The sequence below is a fragment of the Trachurus japonicus genome, chromosome 19 (genome assembly GCF_045865225.1).
Source record: "Trachurus japonicus isolate A0001 chromosome 19, Traja_1.0".
Lineage (NCBI taxonomy): Eukaryota > Metazoa > Chordata > Actinopteri > Carangiformes > Carangidae > Trachurus > Trachurus japonicus.
The window spans coordinates 15047384-15070126 of NC_140925.1; the positions used below are offsets into that span (position 1 = coordinate 15047384).

At 42.4% G+C, this 22743-nt stretch overlaps 1 protein-coding gene across 4 annotated transcripts in view; it reads right to left on the reverse strand.

The window, feature by feature from the left end:
- Positions 1-1965: 1965 nt before the first annotated feature.
- tmem94 (transmembrane protein 94) overlaps positions 1966-22743 on the reverse strand; it is a 37763-nt gene continuing 16985 nt past the window's right edge. For 2 of the 4 annotated variants that reach the window (XM_085760632.1, XM_085760631.1), the window contains 22 exons: positions 18467-18523; positions 15784-15888; positions 14768-14941; positions 14451-14672; positions 14058-14370; positions 13226-13399; positions 12977-13079; positions 12648-12856; positions 12372-12553; positions 10534-10663; positions 9530-9645; positions 9214-9313; positions 8788-8896; positions 6774-6963; positions 6605-6682; positions 6374-6459; positions 6203-6284; positions 5429-5592; positions 5184-5278; positions 5007-5100; positions 3515-3685; positions 1966-2684 (listed from right to left, as the gene is read on the reverse strand). In XM_085760632.1, the coding sequence (XP_085616758.1) occupies positions 2612-2684; positions 3515-3685; positions 5007-5100; positions 5184-5278; positions 5429-5592; positions 6203-6284; positions 6374-6459; positions 6605-6682; positions 6774-6963; positions 8788-8896; positions 9214-9313; positions 9530-9645; positions 10534-10663; positions 12372-12553; positions 12648-12856; positions 12977-13079; positions 13226-13399; positions 14058-14370; positions 14451-14672; positions 14768-14941; positions 15784-15888; positions 18467-18523 (3027 nt within the window). In that variant the 3' untranslated portion in view covers positions 1966-2611. The remainder of the gene's footprint in view (positions 2685-3514; positions 3686-5006; positions 5101-5183; positions 5279-5428; positions 5593-6202; positions 6285-6373; positions 6460-6604; positions 6683-6773; positions 6964-8787; positions 8897-9213; positions 9314-9529; positions 9646-10533; positions 10664-12371; positions 12554-12647; positions 12857-12976; positions 13080-13225; positions 13400-14057; positions 14371-14450; positions 14673-14767; positions 14942-15783; positions 15889-18466; positions 18524-22743) is intronic. The other 2 variants (XM_085760634.1, XM_085760633.1) reach the window with 1 other exon arrangement.

Sequence of the window (22743 nt, forward strand, 5' to 3'; positions counted from 1 at the left end):
ATCACTTTCCTTAAAATGAAATTGGCATGCTAACCAGCAAGCCCCCAGCTGGCCCAACTTGTCACTTTTCCGATAGCGAGTCACAGCCTGTCCTGAAAAAGTAGCACTACTCAGAGGGCGCACTGTAACCTCTTTTATTGTAAACACAACAGTGACTGAAGCTCTTGGAAAGTGAGCATCGAAACCGCCAGCTACCGCTGGAAAGAACCCACTCAGGGAAAGCCCCTTAAAATGAGTGACTTTAAAAGAGCATTTGTTGCCATGCAACAACCAAAACAGGCACACACACAAAAGTGAGCACACAAGTCAAACAGGGCTGATTTAAAAAAGAAAAATCTAATCTGCAGTCAAATTAAAATATATTAAATCTGGGCTCAGCCTCTAAAATATCCAGAAATATAGCCCTGACACTAAAATCTCATGATGCCATATTCAATGACATCATGAGATTAAGCTGCAATTCGAGTGGTCGACAATCCCTGCAGGACACTCCAGGCTCCTGATTCGATTGGCTGCAGGTTTAAGTAGTGTTGAGTGATATGGAGAAAATCTTCTGACAATATGACGATATTCTTTCAGGGGAAAATGTTTTCAAAACTGAGGTAACGCTGTGACATGTAATATGTAAATGTCACTTGAATCCAGCATAATAAAAGTATATTTTAAAAGAAAGTATACATAGATTCATACCACAATATTACCATTATTTATAAGGATATAACCCATTCCCTGGAAATAAATTGAGAAACCGATTGTTTGACATGGTTCAATTCTGCCCCAAGGTTGATCTGGTGTTGACAAAAATTACTTTCATTGTTCCACATATGTGTAAAAACAGCTGGCATTTAGTTGTGAAGTAATACATTAACAATACATATACCATCTACCATCTTGTGTACATTGCGATATTTAAAATCGCGTCCATCTGAAACAATCACAGCACCACACAGACTGCTGGTCTGATTGAAAAACACAGACAGTGATACAGACATCTGCTGCTGAAGGTTAACTGCGTAAATTAATCAGTGGCAGATACAATACGATGATTGATGTGGAGAATTGAAAGAAAAATTCATCTGTGGATTTGGCTGGCCATTAGATTAAATATGACATGTGGGGGTAACAGATCAGCTGGAGGTGTAGAGACATGAAACAGGCAGACAGGCTGAGAAGGAAGGCAACTGAATAATATGAAGCACCTTTCAGAAGAGTCTGGTGAGTTAGCACACCGGAGTGAGTATTGTTGTATATACAGAAAATCCATCACTCAGGAAGGGACTCGCTAAGATCACTGTACAGCCAGCTGTGTGCATCCAGACAGAGTAGCATGCTGGCACGGTTTTCAGTTAGTCTGAACATTTATAGAAAGATATGTGTGTATAGGACCGAACGTAACTGATCCAAAACGATCCTTCGTCACCGAGTTACAGCAGGTCTGACGTCGGCTTAGCTCAGGAACCGAGACAACAAAGAACATTTGTTACTAACACAATGAAATAATGGAGAACATTGTTTCGCAGGTGACCAGAGTGGAGATTAAAATGTGGCTCAAAGGCTGAAATGCAATCCAGAAAGTTACTATTACATGTTGAATATTCAATATTAAATAAATAAAAAATATATCATGAAGTAAATAATCACAAGAACCAACAGTGTGTGAACTAATTTGGCAAATTATTTAAACGTAACTCATCACTGTGAAGTGTTATTTCCATTATTCTTATTGCAATATAGGATTTGATATATATTTTATTAAAGAAAAGCCTGTTTTTCAACTTAATTATTGTTGTTCCTCTCACTAACAGGAGCTGATTGCCTCAATGCAACAGTGGTTGTTGAGCTTACTATCTTATAAAGTAAGAGTCGGTAAAAAAATTAAAAAAAAGTATAATATGGGATAAAAACCTTGTATAAAATCAAGAAAATAGTAAAATAATTATAAAATAATAATAAGAATTTCTTGAATTAGTTCACAAACTGTTGTTTCACTCATGTTTTTCACACGGTTTTTGTGATTATTTCTTTCATAGCTATTAAAATATTACAAAATAAACACTTAAGGTTTCCATACTTAACTTATCTTTTCAACCCTTTGTGTTTTCTGTTTAAATATCATGTGAAGTGAATGAAGGCTGCACTGGTCTGATGATATGCCTTTCAAAGTGAAGTAGCTTTCGTGGATTGTTTGGAACCTCGAGGCGAGCGACCGTTCACAGCTCTCTCACAGAGACAGAAGTGATGGTGAGGAAGAATAAACGTTATCAGAGAACATTCCTCATGCCTTTAAAACAAACTAAAATCAGACAGATAAATCCTATTTTTTGGCTCTTCTTCTATTGAGTGGAAATAGATGCTTTGGAATTTTCTTTTCCCTGCCCTTCAGATAACTGACGGGAGCTCATGTTGTGACGCTCCCACCGTGAAATTTGGTTGATATCTGCCGCTCCACTCGATGGTTGCAGTGCTGTTGGGCCGAACTGTTGATGGAGGGCGCTGCTGTGCTCGCACCACAACACCCGTCCCCCCCCGTCCTCCCCGTCCCCCAGGTCTCCAGTATGGGCCGACTGGTTCCCAGTGTCGTCTGGACAACAGCTTCCTCGGAGGGAAGGCATCAGAACGGAGAGTTCATTCCCAGCTTTGTTTCAAACTGCAGCTTCTGTCTCTTCTGGTAGCGAACCCGCACCCTGAGACGGACAGAGGGGGACAAAGCAGAGCTCAAGATGAAGACGGGGGGGGCACAATCTGATAATCTGGCTTCACATCCCGACACATCGCTGTTCTGAAGATGATGAGAGAAAATCAGACTGATCCTGGTCCGTGTGGTTTGTGGCCATTCGTTTTTGGTTTTGCAATAACAAAACAAACAACGGAAAATTTCACGTATTTTCTTTGATAATACAAAATGGAAAACGAATCGTTATCCATTTTCCATTATCCAATTTAGTTTGGCGCGTTTGTAAATGGAAATTGGGAATTAAAAAACCTCTGTGGAAAACTCCTTTCACTATTTCCAGTTAGTTTCTTCTCTGTGACCCAGAGTCTGCAGCCAGACTCCTCTCAAAATGAAAGCACAGCTCAAATAACAGGCGCACTCTGGTCCTCTTCTGTGGTTGTGGTGGCTCGCTCGTGGTAAAACTTCGGGGTCACAGAGAACAAACTAACAGAAAATAAAGAAAGGAGTTTTCCACAGAGTTTTTTGAATTCCCAATTTCTATTTACAAACACATCAAATTAAATCTGATAACGAATCATGGAAAATGGATGACGATTCGTTTTCTGTTTTTCGTTTTGTACTATCAAAGAAAAAACGGGAAACGGTTCATTTTCCAAAGGCCGCGAACTAAGTACACAGACCGATCCTGATCACTAAATAATCCTCACTAATCCCACACTGATCCCTCATGTTTTTTCAAGCAACGTAAAATCTGCATCATCAGCGTGTCCTCCTCTCTTCATGTTTCTCTCTGTGCCCACTACATATTTCCTTCTTTCCATCACTGTTGTTTTTTCTTACCGGATCTCGTGCAGCTTCACCACTTCGTTGACCACCACCACCAGCAGCGGGGACAGAGACACCAACACCCAGGCATGCAGCGGTATGTCGGCCAGGTGAAAGGTCAGCACGCTGGCCCGGTCGCGCCACAACTGATAATCCACCAAAGCCTGAACAACTTGGCTGAGCAGACTGGAGGAGAGAGGGGAGAGAGGAGAACAGTCAAAGGTCAAAAGAAAATTAATTCACTGCATATGGTGCGTTTTGACTTAAAGGAATACTGCCACGGGCGACATGTAGTTGAAAAGATAGTAATAGAGGATTTTTACAACTGTGTTAAGTTATGATCAGTGCCCTGCTGCATCAACACTGAAGTCTCATCAAAACGAGGGCTTCAATTCAAAGTTGGCCTGAAGGGTTACACAGCTATGGAGCTTATGCACAGAATTAATGAGCTCCTCTGCTGGCATCAAGAATAAACCCAGAGAATGTCTGTTGACAGCAGGAGTGGGCTCTGTGTGTCTGCAGCATAGCCAGGGGGGAGAATCTGAAACTGGGTTTAGCCGGTTGAGTGTTTCCAAACCTTTTCCGACTCATGCCCTACTTGAAAATCTCAAAAATGTTGGCAGCCCACATTCAGTGTTATGACAAGACAGAGTTCAAATAATGTCACTCCACTGTGGTTTTTTAAGGCAATGATAACTCCTGAACAGCCAGCAGGGGGAGCTCAGTGCAATCTTTTCCATTCACTGTGGGTTTCTTGACTCCCTTTCCTTTTTAAGTCATCCTCTTGCTAACATGGTATCTGTTTTGACAGTGCAGTTGGACGTCGTCTTGTTACATGTCATTGTATTTTTGCTATTGCTTTGCATGTGTGTCTGCTATGTCCCTGTGTTCAAGGTGCAGTTTCCTGAGGAATGATTGAGGGCACCTGCATGAAGCTTTGGCCTTGGTATATATAAGCACTAAAAACGCACTTTTATCGAATGGCTGTCTATGATACATAATCATTTTATCCTCTATTTTCTTTTCATTTTGCCATCATAACGTTGTACTTCGATTGTTTTTGCTTTGCCCTGTTTAATCTTTTTGCTACGATCTTTGTTGTTTTTATCTTACCTTGTTAATTATTTTATTGTCTTGTAGAGCACTTTGTAACACTGTTTTGATAAGTGCTTTATAAATAAAATTATTAATAATATTATTATCACTCTCTCTCAACTCCCTGGTACAAGATCCCAGCCTTTCTCTATGTTCTGGCTTTGCCTTTCTTTTTGTCTCTTTGTTAATAAATGTTATTCCTTAAGCGTCAAACCTGGTATGTTGTCCCTCAATGTGCTGCAGCTTTGAGCCGGTCGTAACGTATTGCAAAATCTTACACACATTTTTACGCTAAATATCTTTTCACCAGTTGTACTTGTTTGCAAAAGGTTTATCATTCCACTTGCGATGCCTTCATGGCCTACAGGTCGGAAACCACTGCTGCCGGGGGAACAATGATGTGATAACTTACACCACAGGTACAGTCAGACACCACCAGGTGTTGCTGAAAGGACTCTTCTTCCACAGAGGCTGAGAGCGGTGGACGTAGCTGAGGGAGATCACCACTGGAAAATAATATAAGAATAAAGATGAGGTCTTGACCAGGACTTTCATATGCAGCTTAGAGTATGACAGGGAGACTCCCTACCTGTGTGTAAGACGAGGAACCCTGCCATGACCTTCTGAGTCAGCAGTAAACCGTTGGACAGCTCCGAGAACCAGTGAGGAGCCTCTTCCGAAGAGCTGCAGACAGCAACGTCATTCATCAGTCGCTCATTTAAGAAATCGTTTTGTGCTCTATCATTTGTAGCATAAATATCCTGAAATTAAGTGTCATTCTCTCAGTTGGTGTGCTTCCTACATAGGGACAGTTACAGGTGATGCTCCTCCTACCTGGCTGTGAGTATGTTAAGGCAGGTGATGCTGGTGTTGTCAGCGAAGGTCAAGTTGCCGGTGCTCAGACAGACCTCGTGCAGGGTGAAGCCGAAGGCCAGCAAGTAGGCACACACCGTCAGACCAAACTTCAACAGGAAACAACCCAGGAAGTAGTTCTGGGTCTGGTGGAGGAGGACGACATGATCAGAGAGTCCAACATGTCAAATCATTTTCATTTGAAACATCAAGTAAACTAAACTTTTTATAGAGGAGCACCAGGGAAATAAGTTGTAAATACAGACAAAGCAAGTGCTTGTTGTCTTTTGTATTTATCATTATCATGAATGAAAAAATGAATGACTTTTATTATTGTGTCCTGCATACTTCTATATGCCCAGCCCACATGGGCTTATAAGACACCAAGAAAACAAACAGGGGTTCAAAACCATTAACTGAAAAAAGAAAAGGAAAAAAATGCCAGGGGGTTCAAGGGAAATCATCCCTTTTCCAGGCTATAGAAATAAAACTAGCAGTATTAAACACACTGAAATTAAACAATCACTCCAGCTTCAGCTCATCAGAGCACCAAAATATCATGACTGCTCATAGGAAAATATTTTCCTGTGATTTCATTTGACTGGAAAAAGTTATAAGTGCACCACTACAGTACGCACAATAAAGTGCACTGGTTAACTTAATAGTATGTGAGTAACTAAGCTTTTAAAGTAACAATCTGGTGACTGAGGCGTACAGATCCCATAGATTTGAGCGATGTGAAAGCTAGGATCAGACCTTTCTTGGAATGGCATCTAGGTTCTTCCCTGTGGCAACTGCCATGACTGAATTGTCTGGAGGTTTCCCCAGCAGTGACACACTGTTAACACAACACAACACAAACTGACTGTTAGTGAAATAATACAGTATTAAAACACAGTATTTTTGTATGAGTGTGCGTGTGTGTACCTTAGAAGTGGGCAGCTGAAGCAGGACAGCCAGAGGATGTCTGTGGTGTTCATCGGAGGAGGCAGCTGAGCCAGACAGGCTAAGAACTACAAACCACATTTATTCTTTAATCATATATCTATCTTTATACACGTGCAAAATGTTGAGAAATGTAAAACTTTGCCCTATTAAATCTGTGCAGTTTCAAATAAAGCCCTGTGCATCCCATATGTTCTCAGGATGCTCTCTCACCTGGATGATGACCAGACTGAGCTGACACTGCAGCAGGAAAAGGAAGCATTTGCGGATACCATACGTTGTGTGTCGTGCCTGGAACGGACGCACCCAAAAGGCAAAACAATCAGCATCTCTGTTGACTTGTTTAGTTTATGAAGGTGTGTGTGTGTGTGTGTGTATATACCTGCTCTATGAGCTTGACCATGCTGACGCTCTCTCCCTGGTGGAAGGTTGCCGAGCAGCCCAGACTGTTGAGCTGTCCAGAGAGTCTGAGAGGAGACAGACCCTCGGCTCCTCCTGTGAACCCTCCCCCGGTGGCGTAGCCAAACGTCTCCCACGAACACTGAGACGGGTACAGAGGGTCCAGAGCGATGCTGGGGAATTCACATGGGCACGATCAGGATTATATACAGTACATAATTATTGGCATTTATCAACAATTTAATTGTATATGTCAGGCCCTAAATCTGCAGTATCTAAAGTACAATGGAGCAGAATGGAATTTTATTTATACTGAGAAATGACACTTTTGAATGAGTTTTCAAAAGTTAAATCTTGAATAAATTATAAAAGTTATACAAGTAAAAACACCTAAGCAGTTGAGCCCTCAGTCAACAGAAATTTAGTGACTTGATGTGGAGGGAGGTAGAAACCTCAGAGACCGCCACCTCTAAACCTGGACTGAGACTAAAACTCCAGAGGAATAAACAGTACCAGAGGTCAAAGAGGAAATACCTGATGCATTTTAATCTACACTGTTTTTTGGGCATTTTTGGACAGAGAGAGAGAACAGAAGCGTTAGGGACAGAGGGACATGATGACATGCAGGTAGTGTTACTTTCCTCAATGAAAATTGTGATGAAATATCGTCGTCAATGAATCTTTATCACGTGATGAAAACGAGACAAGACGCAACGTAAATGGTGGTCATGTGACGATAACTACAGTGAAGTATATAATGCAATAGTGTTGATGAATAAACACAAGACTAAATGTGGTTTACAAAATGAAAACTCTGCTAAAATGTCTTTTCATTTTCGTTGACCAAAACGAGACGAGACGAAATAACGTTATAATGTTCAGTCGTCGTTATTATTTTGCAGTATTTCTGTTTCCTAGGCAACACGTCACTTCCTCAATCCCCACTCGCTGCATTATTTAGAATATGCAGCTGTGGTAGTTTAGCGTTAACCCCAATGTAAGAAACAAAGTTAAGTCTGAAACAAAGAAACCAACCAAGAGATTAAAATCATTGACTAAAATGCTCAGACTTTTAGTCAACTGAAAGTTGATTAGACAAAAACAGCATGAACGTGACTAAATCTAATAAAAACTAAAATGACAGTTTGACACAAAGACTAGACTAAGACTAAAATTAAAACAACAGTCAGATCCAAACCTGTGGTTGCTGCAGGACATTAAAAACCATCAGTGGTCAGTCACTAATCAGTCCACATCAGCCTTTAAAGGGATAGTTCAACATTTTGGCAAATTGGCCCATTGCCATAATTGCTATAGTCATAGCAGTAGGTTCGTTACCTTTAATTGTAGGTGTAAGCTATTTTTAGTACAGCGGAGCGCAGCAGCTGGCTGCTCAGAGCTACGCTATGGAGGCTAAGGGAATTTCTTGGTTTCCCTCATTAAACTCATCAAATACAAAATCCCAAAACTCCACAGCGCTTTTGTAGACAAGTTGTGACCTGCACAACCACCACGCTATGAGATAATGACGGAACGATACGAAACGGAGCCGTTTTCGAGGTAAATTCATACAAAACCGCTGATGCGCGTTGCGTTCAGGGACAGTTTTTCAGCAAGCAGTCTCCGTATTTACCCTGTATTTACCTCGAAAACGGCTCCGTTTCGTATCGTTCCGTCATTATCTCATAGCGTGGTGGTTGTGCAGGTCACAACTTGTCTACAAAAGCGCTGTGGAGTTTTGGGATGTTGAATTTGATGAGTTTAATGAGGGAAACCAAGAAATTCCCTTAGCCTCCATAGCATAGCTCTGAGCAGCCAGCTGCTGCGCTCCGCCGTACTGAAAATAGCTTACACCTACAATTAAAGGTAATGAACCTACTGCTATGACTATAGCGATTATGGCAATGGGCCAATTTGCCAAAATGTTGAACTATCCCTTTAAATCTAAAAGAAAACAACAGCTACACCCTAACAGACTGAGGCTGTGCTGTGTTTACCTGAGGTCACTCTGCAGGAAGAGGCGGCTGTTGCGGAAGTTGGCCGAGCTTCCCAGACAACATGTGACCTCCCTGTTCTCCTGCATGATCTTCATCATCTCACACATGGCTGTGAAGAAAAAGGCACAATGTTAAGACCAAAGACCAGAACTATCAGTAAGGAGTCGGACATCACATTCTTATTATCTTCATCATGATCTTTCAAAGTGTGGATGGGCTTTAGTGATAAACAATGAGAATATCTAGAACACAGACAGCAACACGTGATCGGTTCTTTCAGTGAAACACACGTCACTGGTTTAAAATCACCACTTCTCCTCTTTGGAATCTATTTCACTAATACAATGGGGTGAGAGGAGACCTTGAACTGCTCAAAAGGAAAGTGGAATTAGACATTTGGAGAGTGACTCTCTCTACTCTACTCACTGTCAGGAGTGCAGTCAGTGAAGAGCGGCACCAAGAGAGGCACATTATCAATGTTCTTCAGATGAGGACGGACCTGGTGGATACCACGAGGCAGCTTGGCCTGAGAGAACAACAAATACAATCAGACTAAATACGACTCACTTAAATTCTTAATGGGACAGGTTAAGAGCTTTAAACACAGATACGGCAGGAGGAAGGATTTTAATCAAAAGCAAAGCTGCCACTCAAACAGTTAAAATGAAGGTCATGTAATTTCCTGCTGGCAGATACTGATACGGTCTCCGCTGTAGAGTGACAAGAGCAAAGGTGCTGTTACCCTGTTACAGTCCTCCAGGAAGCTGGGCACGTCGCTGTCTGTGGGCTGGAAGCTGGCGAGGTCGGAGTGGGCCTCCTCCTCCGGCAGCAGCGGACCTTCTGCTTCATCCCGAGAATCTGATTCACAAAGGAAGAGGTGACAAAGTTAGACTCAGATAAACACATCACACATCTCAGGACTGGTTTCCACTGGTTCGTTTAAGGACCATGAGGTTTCCACCGTCAGTGCTTTCAGAAAATGTTCAACCTTCAGTTCTTCAAATCTTTCATTGACACCGCTAAAAGAATGTGGCCACTGCATGTGTCCTGAGGTTGTTAACACTTGAACTTAGAGCTGTTTACTTGTGACCGAGTTGCCTGACACATTTGTTAATAGAAGTCTGAACAAGGCCAAAGAGACACAATGCTCCACTGAACAGTTACTGTAAGAAAATGAATAACCAAGAGATCCACAAATATATAAATAATGTATTTAGTGTAAATATTCTATTCAAATGTGAAACTATGTATTTGGGTGATTTATTGTTTGAAACATGGAATATTAAAGACAAAAAACTACTGGCTATATTATTGGTAGCCAGTAAGAAATAGAACCACCCACCATTTGACGAATGGATTGACACTCTACAAGATTTATGTTATGGAGAAGATGTTGTTTGGATTGAAAAAGAAAAATTCTTCAGGATCTGGACCAAATGGACTGAGTCTGTAAAACCGATCAGATCTGATTTCATCTGATTGTACTTGTGCTTCATCATGTGATGGTTGGATGGTCAGAAGTGGTGAGCTCTACTGTTCTGTTCTGTTGTTTTATTGTTCATAACTAAAATAACTAGTGATTTGTAAGAAAAAATCCTGGAAGGACAATATGGACCAAATCACTTGGACCTTCTGCATCCACCCTTCACTATCTCCAGAGGGAGGGAGCACAAACAAGGGACAAATAACTTACTATGGACTAAATAAAAAGAAAAAAAATAATAATAACCAACACTGGTTTGGTACCTTGGTTCAGGTCATGCAGGGAGCCATGACCTGGGCTGGATGGACCTCCGTCACAGGGACTGTCTCCGTTTGGAGTCAGGGAGATGTGGCAGTTCCAGCCCGTCTCCAGACCCATCTTCTCTGCAAACACCTGCACACACACAAACATGGTCACATAAACACCTGGGGGGTATTCCATCAAGCTCGCTTAGCTCAAAGTCTGGCTTAAATGGCCGAGTCTCGCTTATTTGAGTGAGAGTTCAGTTCCATCAACATGGCTAATGGTGCGTTCCAGGCAGGCTTTTTAACCCGTAAATCACGACTTCAAGTCACCAGTTACGAGTTTGTAGCGTTCCAGGCAAGTTACGAGTTACGAACTGGGAACTGGGAGTAGATCGATCTAGTACGAGTTCACAGGTGGGAAGTTACGAGTTTGACTGTACGTTCTAACAGGTAACCATAGGAACAGGTCGGAAAAACACGAGTTACGGGTTGCCTGGAACGCACCATAAGATTAGCTCCACCTTGGTAACCATGGAAACATGGTTCTGGCTAAGCCGGACACTTCGAGCTAAGCTCCGACTTTCCGTTCCATCAACCTGAGCCTCAACTCCGTTCCATCAAAGTGGTTAACGCGAATGCCAACCTTGTAACCATGGTGACTTATGCTGCCGGCCAATTCTGGTCTGGAGCAGGATTAAGGCGAAGATTAACTCCATTTATGTTCAAAAAATGTCCAAAAGACAGTTCTGCTGGTGTTTTTACACACTCATCGTCATGTAGGCCTAGATAGGTAATGATAAAATGATAAGATATAAAAATTCATATATATAAAAAAAGCCTATTAAAAAATTGAAAAGATAAAATTAATTAAAAAATAATTTAAAAATAATAAAATGAAACTGAGGTATTTAAAACTGCTATTCACTATCACTTCACCTCCTTGAATTGATGGATTAGGTAAATATGATTTTCTACAGTCAATTCTGAAATATATGTGATGAACCATATGAAATAGTTGTAATAAAAGTAATAAATATCACTTGTTAAAATAAATTAATACATTTTGAGAATTTATTTAGGTCTTAGTCTAAATGAATTTTTAATAGGTGTCACTATATTCACTTTGTCCCTTTGATGAGGGGATTAAAGTATCTTTTTGGACTTTTACACCTTTATTTCTTATTTTCTTTTGTATAATAGTAGGTCGGTAGGGATACTGTGGGCGTGGTTAACAAGCTGCCGTGTAAAATTACCCAGCAGGCCGTTCATCTGACCACCTCCCTCACTCCGGGTGTCAGTAGCTACAGCTTTTACTCTACAGAGCCATTTTAATAGTTTAATCACTGTTTTAACAGATGATCCATTCAGCAGTCTTTCCTTTTCTTCTTGTATAGTCCTTATATTCATCAGAAATCTCCATAAGCAGCGTTAAGTCTGCTGTGGAGAAGCTTCGGTGCGTTCGTTCCCTTTGCTTTCGGCCATTTTATGATATTTTCGGCACTCGACTGATGTGGGCTTGGACCAGGTGAGGCTTACAGGTGACGCTTGAATTAGCGTCAAGTGGAGCCAGCTGATCTCGTTTGATGGAACGGGTCGGGGCTAGGTTTGGAGTTCTCGCTAATTCAAGCTTCAAGATTACACCATAGTCTGGATGTTCTTAGCGACTTTGATGGAATACCCCGCTGGCTCTAAAAGGGATATACATGTTAACCTATCTGGGCATTAATGTAACAAATGAAATGCAATGATTTTTTTTTTTGGTCCAGCAAACTGAATTGTTTTGTGGAGATTAATACAGAAAGGTCACTCAGATCATTTAGCCTGGATAAACTAGATACTATCAAATGTGTGTTCACCTTGCTGCGGAGCTCATCCTCCATAGAAAAGTAAACAAAGCGGATGCAGGCTGTGACCAGGGCGTCGATGAGCCGGACTGTGTCCAGCCTGGCCTGGAACTGAGACGACACCATCCCCATGAAGATCTGCCCGCTCAGGGCCTGGACACAGTCTTCACGCTCCACGCCCTCTCCTATACCCTCTGCAGACATGACAGGGGAAGACCACAGGAGGAAAATTAGAAAAAAAGTTGTGTTTCTCTTTTGACCATCTTTCCCTCTGTGGCTGATCCGTACCGTCGGAGCTCCAGCTGTTCCTGCAGGAGTTGTGTTTGATTGGTGTTGTGGAGGGCAGCTCCACTCCAGAGAAAAGGCAGGGCCCGGCGGCCAGCTCCACGCACTTCCCGTTCAACTGGCTCGACAGTGACACTTGCATGGGTTTGTAGGCAAAGGCTGAGCAGTAACCTGACAGACAGGCACGCTGGTAGAAGTCCAGAACCTTCTTTCTGTAGCACAAATGGGAAAAGTACAGAACATTCCCATTAGGAAAGCCTGGATAAAATCAATGTCATCTAATACAACAGCTCTACGATAAATTCAACTTTACAAATTAAAGCTTACTGTACCTGTCTGAGCCGGACAGGGGGTAAATATCAGTCCCGTCCCAGAAATCAGTGCATGCCTCCAAAATGAGGTCAGCTGAGCCATGTGACAGCATCTGGATGTTATCTACAGAAGTGAGTCAACATAGGCGTCATTATTTAGGGAAGAGATAGACAGAGGATATGATCTATTTATCTCACTTTGTTAAAAGCTGGAAAATCAAAACAGACAAGTAGGAAGACAAAGGTAGGCTGGAGTGTGTTTAGACTCACTTGAGGAGGAGTCTCGTACAAACAGAGAGATGAGGTGGGACATGGGAGGCTGGCGCTTGGTGAAGCAGGGAAGGTGGCGCGAGGTGAACTCCTTGGTCTTCTCTCCAGTTGGCAGCTGGTACAGAGCCAAGTGGTTCTCCTGCTTGAACAGTTCCCTGGCACCAGGAGTGAACCCTGACAAACACACCACAGAAAAGAGTTACTATGAAATAGACTTTAACTAAAACATTAACTTGATTATTCACAATATATTCTTTGATTAATCATGATTAAAATTATTTATTTTAAAGTATTTTCTCCTATTCTTTCTTTTATAATATTTAAGGATGCAAGCTCACTAGTCTGCACCTCAATCACTGACCACAACTGGTTTTCCACTGTTTTTTTCACTCAAGTGAAACAGTCACCTGTTACCATACCGACAAGCTAACGTGTCCTTCTTAGTTCATCATCTCCTCTCCTTCAGCGTTACGTTCTCACTACACACTGTTATGTTGTCAACAAACACACATGCTGCAACCAAACTACACAGCTGTTAAATGATCGGCTGTTTACCTGTCACTCAAACTCCAGGGATGTTTTAATGTCTCACATCCTTGAGTTTTACACTGCTGACTTGTATCACCAGAACAAACATGTCCTGCGACCCGTAGTAACCCAGTAATAATTAATGTTTCCAGATTGACTGCATGCGTTAACACATTAACTTTGACAGCCCAAATTTTAACATATAATTAAATTAACTGAAAATGTCTCTTTTCAGCAAGCCGTTTTTGATTTAAGTCCAACATAAATCACAGTTAGTCATTGCTTGTCTTCTCTCTGAACTCACCTATGAGTCTGGAGAGCTCACAGAGCCCCCAGGGGACGTAGACGGGCAGCACGGTGCCGTGGCTCTCCTGCAGAGCCAGGTTGGACAGGTGGTCGGAGAAGCGGCAGAGCTGCTGGGTGACGCTGGCGTTGCAGAGGTTCAGCATTATGTTGAGGCCCAGCGGCTTGAGGGAGGGGAGGTGGCCCTGCCAGGACTGGTCGTCGAACTGGATGCTGGTGGGGTTCTGCTGGTCCTGAGACAAGCTCAGCATCTCCAGGTGGTAATCGCACACAAAGTCCTCGGCCTCCGCCTCAGGGCAGCCCAACGCGTAGTCCTGGAGACCGAAATGGACGTCGCATCAGCTCAAACAATCACAGCGCATCACATCCGTAATTACAGGTGCAGTTTTTTTACCTGAGCTTGGTCGTCTTCTCCTCCCTCGGTGTCGTGGCTGAAGCTCACGTTGGATCCAGAGTGGTGTTTGATGCGAGTGTGTACGGGCTGGCAGGGGCGCCGGAGCCCGAGTGTGTCAGACGAACGAACGGTGTCATGTGAGGTTTCGCTGGGCTCGGGCCCCTCCCCCAGCTGCGTGCAGGACTCAGCTGGCAGACAGAGCAGAGCCTGCACTTCCTGGGCCTGAATATTGATAACAAAAAAAAAACAGTCAGGAGCAGATAACAACAGTCTGTGTAATCATCAACACTGCCTGAGAAACACCCCAACACACACACCTCCTCCCTGTCGTCATCCGTCTCCATGCGGCAGTAGGAGTTGACGGACAGGTCGTCTCTGAGATCGTCCTGGCTGTTGTGGGGAGGTTCCACTCGCCCACTGAAGAACAGCACCGTCTCTGGACTGGGGTTTGGCCACGACAGGATACCCTGTTTGTCCACGCAACACAGCACCTACACACACACACACAAATTTGCAAAGTTATACACGTACTTAACACTCATCAGCATGTCTATAAAATGGTTTCCATTGAGTGGCCTTAATGCTGTCATGGGCTTCACGAATCAACTCCACATGACAAGAATATCTGTGCAGATATTCTTCGGGGTGTTATCTTTATGCTTTTATTTGCATTTCATTTACCAAGAATATCTAGATAATGAAAAACTGCAGCTCTGGCAGCTAGAGGTTGTTTCTAATTAAACAGGCTGCAGGCATCATAGTTAACAGACTGCACTAGACTAACCCCACAGCATGTTGTTATCTCTGAAAACCAGTAGATTAGCTGCCCGGCCTTTTTTTAATGCCACTTCAATTTTCTATTGCTCACTCGCTCCCTGTTTTATCACAGGTAGAGCTCATCTTTATAACAAGCTTTTGAATTTATAACAGAGCTTCTTTTTTATGTGTTCCTGGATAAGTGAGGTATTGTGTCTCCTGTGAAAATCAGGTCAAAAGGATGATGACCTTGTGTGGAGAGAGGGGGGTAAAATGCTGTGTTCTTTGTCACTCTGTTAAGACACTAGGGATCATTCCAATCACCTTTAACCCCGTATATTGATATTTTCAAAAGCTTTCAGACACTTGTCTGGGTACATTTTACTTATGTTGGTTGACAGTTCATAGTCGGTTAATGAGCCTCACCGATCAGTCAGGAAAAAAAAATGAACATAGTAATAATATGATATCTTACTAGCTATAAGCCAAATTGATAAATTTTCTATAGACAGCTAACTGTCTTAACATGGTATATTGTACACGGTATTGTAAAATAAAGCAGCGCTGTAATACTCACAGTGACAGATCCCAGAGTGTGTAACAGGCTGGAAGTGTAGGAGAGTGTCTGAGACTCTCCCTTCAGGACACCAACCAGGTGCCTCCACACACACCGCAGCATCTCCTGCAGAAACAAACACACACATACAAAACACACACGCACACACATATACACAAGGAAATCCAGTTAGAGAACTGCCCTCGACCAGAAAGAGGTTGGACGTCTCGATAGATTTAATTTAGACATTACAAAGATAATTAAAATGGACAATTTGAAAACCAAGCTTCAATTAACAAGGAAGAGGTGAAGTGACTTCACATCTCTGCCCAAACCAACATTAACACAGATGAACGTATTTGATCAGCTTTGTGATTGGGTAACATCATCAAGAATGAAAACAGGACAAAGCTTCTAAACTACAGTGCTAGTGGCACAAGGCGAGGAGGTGAAGCCTAGAGCAAGCTGTGGCAGTGATCCAAACACATCCATGCACATCCAGATTCTTTTCAGGGTGAGGTCCATCACAACTGTTCACCAGGGAACAAACAACCACAGCCAGAAATCAGGCAACATCCAAAATGACTTTCTGGGTAGAACAAGGTAAAATGGATAAAACTGATACTTTCTCCCATCATTCTTAACTGAACTGAACTGAACTGACATCTTTGACTCAGTAGACAATTCAGACTCTTTGCTTTGGCTCAGAATAGCAGGCAGGAGCTTCCTGTTTGCTATAATGATCTTTGAGATGTGTCCAGAACCTGCGAGACGGTTCCTAAGGGAACAGTGTTCCCAATAACTGTGAAACCTAAGGCGTTTGCAGCGGCGCTGGGTATTCTCAGATTCGAATTGATCATCATTTTAATAATCTGATATTATAAAACCCTGAGACTGATCTTATAACACATGCCCTTCATCGTCTCCCACGGGCATGTGAAGCTAAAACAGCAGCTGCCAGTGGACAGTGCATAACACAAGGTCCCATGTAGTGGGGTTGCACAGTCATCATATATTAATAACATAATAATATACATTAAATGTTCATTTATAAGTATAAATTATTCATCATTATAATTACAATTTAACATAATAATAAGAAAACAAGCCAACTATCCTCTTGGCAAAGAGGTCAACTACAGCTGCTACAGAATGAAGCTACTGTGTGGAAGTGTTGCAAGCTTTTTTTTTTCTTTCCCATAACACATGGTATATAAGCAATATATGGCCCCCGTACCCAATACTACCCACTTGTGTATTACTGACATTATCTGGGCATTTCTAATACTACTATTTCACTGCAAGCAGAACCTAATAATATGGCAGCAACTATGTGCACACTTTGAAGATATAGTTTTGTTTTCTTGAGATTTAAGTTCCATCTTTTTCTAAACATTGTTCAAATATTTGTACTTCACTTTTACACACAGTACTGCATGTGATGTCCTATTTAGAAGAACAATACAACTTGAAATGTGATGTTGCAACAGATGTGATTTTTCTGTTGTTGAAGAGAGTTTTGCAGAATTGTCTAATTTGCGTGCACCACAGGCTGGTGACAGGATTAGCCAAATGCTCTGAGCCACTTCTAATGTTTATGCTGTTTATTTTCCTCTTTACTGTAGGTTTTAATTTTCTATTTCTAACAATTCAAGTCAAATCAATACTTCTATATTAATTCACAACAATTATCTCAACCCAACAGATGGAACAGCTCCCACCAAGAGCAAGCAAACAAACTACTGCTATTAGTCGCAATTTTATCCATGATCATGGTCTCATAGGTTAAGTTCAAGGCCTCACATATACCCAGTGCAGTGCAACACATGGTGGATGTGATGGGCTCACACACAAGTGGCCAACAAGAAGAATGTTTTCAAACAGTATCAAAATCAGTTCAAACCCTCCAAAACACACACATATCAAGAAAAGGACACAAGGAGAGGAAATCCTTAAGAATTCCCAGCAAAGATCCATGTTGTGGGTGATTTCCAGTCATGCAGTGCAGGCAGACAAGCAGAGGTGGAAGGTCAGGGACTGATTCATGTGAAAGTCCCTCTTTTATCGTAGCAATGGCAACAATGCATTCATCTGGAGCAATGCCAAAGCCAGACAAAACACTGGTGGGTTCAGATTTGGTGGCAATAGAGCGAATGCTGCTGATTGGTTTTGTTTTTTGTTTTTTCTTTGAGAACATCAGCCCAGTAACAATGGAAGACAATGATTGGGTTTGGCCAGGAACCGAGACAGCTGGTGGAAACAGAAGCTGTATCCATAAGATGAGAAAATGATCACAAAGAGGCAGGACTGACTGTTGAGCCAACATGTCAAAAAATCACTGGAGGAGAGACAGAAAGCAAAGCAAAGTGCTCAGATTAAAGCAAAAAAAACAGAAACAAAGAAAAGAAATTAAAAAAAAGGTGTTGACACATGGAGAATCGGAGCGGTGGTCTGAATCAGAAGATGTCCGTGAAGATTTTCCATGGCGAAGAAATCAAAGATGTGAAGGGGGAGAGGCTGAGGGTGAGAGTTGCGTACAGGGTTTCACAGAGGGAGTTGCAGAGGAGCGGGGACAGCGAGCGCGTGAAGACAGGTGGGGTAAGGTGGGGTTCAGGTGGAGTCGGAAGCCAAGCAAGTGGAGGAGGAGGAAGAGGAGGAGGAGGAGGAGGAGGAGAGGAGGGGGTGAGATAGTGAGAGGTTATACCTGGGAGGAAACCACTTCGGTGTAGCTGCTTAGAGTGTCCTCAGAGAACTTAGCAAGCTGGGGCAAGAGAAGAGTCTAGTTAAAACACAGAGGGAGGCCCTTGCCGTGTCTCCTCTGTGTGTGTGTGTGTGTGTGTGTGTGTGTGTGTGTGTGTGTGTGTGTGTGTGTGTGTGTGTGTGTGTGTGTGTGTGTGTGTGTGTGTTTGTTAGGGCTAGACTGATATGGTTGACAGTCACTTCTTTATTTGATGTTTCACCTCTTTAAGCTGTAACATATGAGCCAGGGCTGGATCGCTGGTCACACACGCTAAAACATGCTCTATGACCTTGTTGTGTGTGTGTAGTCCATTTTTTTTTACTTTTGACTTTTTTTTCTTTTGTTCCATCTCGTATTTTGTCTCTCAGTTTCCACTCATTGTGACTGGCTTTGTAAATAATAGGTGAAATATCTTCAACAATCATGAGGATGTCATGTGACCTGGCAAAGTTGTATCCACTGCACAAATCAGATTAAAGAGGTTTAGTGAGGCTGAAACAGATGTATGAAGTTATTAAGAATTACTATTATGGACTAAAAAGCAGAATACTGACCATTCTTTTGACCTTGAAAATCTCAATCAATACTAAATCTCTGAAGAAACCATGAAGCTTCAGCTTTACGTTAGGGATGAGTGTCTCGCAGTATTCTTAAAACTAGGGCTTAAGGCTTCTCTTTTCACCTAATGCCTTCACACTCCCCTGGGAAGTCAATGTTCTGCTTCCTAGTTATTATAATGATGCATAAACAAATGTGCAGGAGAAAAGAGCCACTGTCCGAATACTTCCACATCACACAACTAGTAGAACTGATGTCCTTTATAAACCTCTCAGATATTTGACTTGTCAATATTAATGAGTCTGGTTCAGGGTTGGCACTGGTTCTATTAAAGTGGCATTTATATACAGTAGCAGCGAGTCTGTTTGTGCATATATTATAGATAAATATAGATATATATAAAAGTATTATTTCCCATTCAAATTCCTTGTTGTTGCATGTATCACCAGGAGTAAATGTGAAATAAATTCAATAATCATAATTTTTTAAGTAAAAAAAAAGGAAAAGTATTTAAAAGCAAATGCTACAGTTCATTAATAACTACTGATTCCTGTGCAATCAGCTCAGAGTGACTGACAGGGCTGAGTCTGATGCTGCTGAACCACAACCAGCAGCCTGTCACTCTAACACTCAGAGTGCAGTTTCCACCACCTCGATGAATTTTAGAGATTCAATTTATTCAATATGGAGTTAATCACTGTTTAATAAGGGTGGGAATCATCTATGAGGGGCCGTCAGGGACATAATTCAGAATTACCACTCACACACACATGTAAAACAAAACACATTCACACACAATAGTAAAAACTTCACACACTTACAAGTGAAATGCTTTCATAAACACAACTGAGACACTTTCACACACACAACTGAAATGTTGTGCTCTCATACACACAACTGAAATGCTTCCACACACACAACTGAAACGCTTTCACACACACAACTGAAACGCTTTCACACACACAACTGAAATGTTGTGCTCTCACACACACAACTGAAATGCTTCCACACACACAACTGAAAAGCTTTCACACACACAACTGAAATGTTGTGCTCTCATACACACAACTGAAATGCTTCCACACACACAACTGAAACGCTTTCACACACACAACTGAAATGTTGTGCTCTCACACACACAACTGAAATGCTTTTATACACACAACTGAAATGTTGTGCTCTCATACATACAACTGAAATGCTTCCACACACACACAACTGAAACGCTTTCACACACACAACTGAAATGTTGTGCTCTCATACACACAACTGAAATGCTTCCACACACACAACTGAAACGCTTTCACACACACAACTGAAATGTTGTGCTTTCATACACACAACTGAAATGTTGTGCTCTCATACACACAACTGAAATTTTGTGCTCTCATACACACAACTGAAATGCTTCCACACACACAACTGAAATGTTGTGCTCTCATACACACAACTGAAATGTTGTGCTCTCATACACACAACTGAAATGCTTCCACACACACAACTGAAATGTTGTGCTCTCATACACACAACTGAAATTTTGTGCTCTCATACACACAACTGAAATGCTTCCACACACACAACTGAAATGTTGTGCTCTCATACACACAACTGAAATGTTGTGCTCTCATACACACAACTGAAATGCTTCCACACACACAACTGAAATGTTGTGCTCTCATACATCACAACTGAAAATGTTGTGCTCTCACACACACAACTGAAACGCTTTCACACACACAACTGAAATGCTCTCAAGATTTCAGTGTAACAGGAAGGCGTTTCAGTGTAACAGGAAGGCGTTTCACTGTAACAGGAAGGCGTTTCAGTGTAACAGGAAGGCGTTTCACTGTAACAGGAAGGCAGCTAAAAAGAGGAAGTGTGGGCTATTTTTCTTCTTTGGAGCATTCTGAGGAGGCACATGCGGCCTACATGTAGCCTACCACGTTTTACATGATGTTTTTTAATTCGGAATTAATTATTCTGAATGAAATAGTTCGGAATTAAAATATTCTCCTTCGAGTTTACATGGAAATAATAATTAGGACCCGAGCCAGTGACAACGTCACAGGGAGGACCCTATTGAAATTCGAAATCCAAAATAATCAACAGAGAAATTACGGACCCCTGAACATGCTCAAAAAACGGACGATTTTTTTGGCACGCACATGAGATACGCAAAAAGTTTTGTCTGATAAAGTCTTTAAAATGGACGTGCCAAAATGGCTAAATAGCGCCCCCTAGAAAGTTGGAAACGGCGAGCCCCACTTCTGTGTTTCACCTACATGCATGAAATTTCGTGGGGTTATAGAACATGGGAGACAGACAAGAAATCCTCTTGGAGCCACGCCCTAAACCCAACCGAAGTCCGCGCCATCTTGATTTGTAGTTTTTTCCTATTTGAACGAACTCCCTCCTAGAGATTTCATCCGATTGACTTCAAATTGGCTATGACCATGTAGAAGCCATGCTGATCTTATCTTGTGCTCTGCGTGTCTATAGGTCAAAGGTGTGTGGCTGCTATGATGCCACACATTTTGGCGACTTTCGTGTTCGGCGCCATTTCACTTCAACGGCTCTCACGCCGACATACTTGATCGTAGCCGCTTCAAACTTGCTAGACATGATGATGACTCCTTCCTGAACAATCTGACGTATTAACTTCCGACCTTACTCATAGCGCCCCCCGGTGGTAACAGGAAGTCGACATTAATTATGCTAACATGAATTAATCCTACATAGTTCACCCCAGCCACTTCGTTCCACTTCTCATACATGCAAAACAAGTCGGTGAAGCTACATTACGAACGCTTTGAGGCTACGGCTAATGGCCCCCGTGTTTGTAGGCGGCGACAGGAAATTGCGGTCCATCGAAAACGAACTCCTCCTAGGGGTTTCGCCCGATCGGCTTCATATTCGCTACACATCATCCTCAGACCGCCCTGATTACAGCTTGTGCTCTGCAGGTCGGTCGGTCAAAGGGCGTGGCCACTGTGGCTGCCGCCATTTCTGAGGCCTCGCCATGCATACACGAGCTGCTCTATCTCCCACGTACTTCGTCCGAACTGCTTCAGAATTTATGTACGTGATCAGACACCCGCCCTCTAAACCTCCATTTGATCATACGCAAGCTCGCTCAAGTCGCCCCCTTGTGGACACAGGAAATGCCATATTTTACATCGACATTGTCCGATTTGCTCGAAACTTCACATGTGTGATGAGGTAACGACCCTGAACGCAACGGCATACATCCCGTTACTGGCCCCCTGGTGGACGAAACCGTAAACTTGCCATAACTCCATCGTACATTGTCCGATTTTGGCTCGAAACTTCACTGTTTGATGAGGGAAACGACCCTTAACTAACTAGCTGCCCACGTCCGGTGGTGCGTGGGGTTTTCGAAGAGCGCCCCCGGGGGTGGCGGGGACCGGGGGGCTGGAGCGCGACGCCGAGTGGCGTGAGCGAGGGCCCGTCATAGCCGCGCTTGCGGCTTTAATTCTGGGGTTTACATGGAAAACACATTAAAATCGCCTTTATTTAATTCTGCTTAAACGTCTGGGGGTCGGGAACGTTCTGATTGGACAGAGGTACACGTGTTTATGTATTACGTCCAGGGTCGATTTGTGAAAAAAAACAGAGGGGGGGGTAGTTTGCGGTGGGTGGGGTTATACTATACTATAGTATAG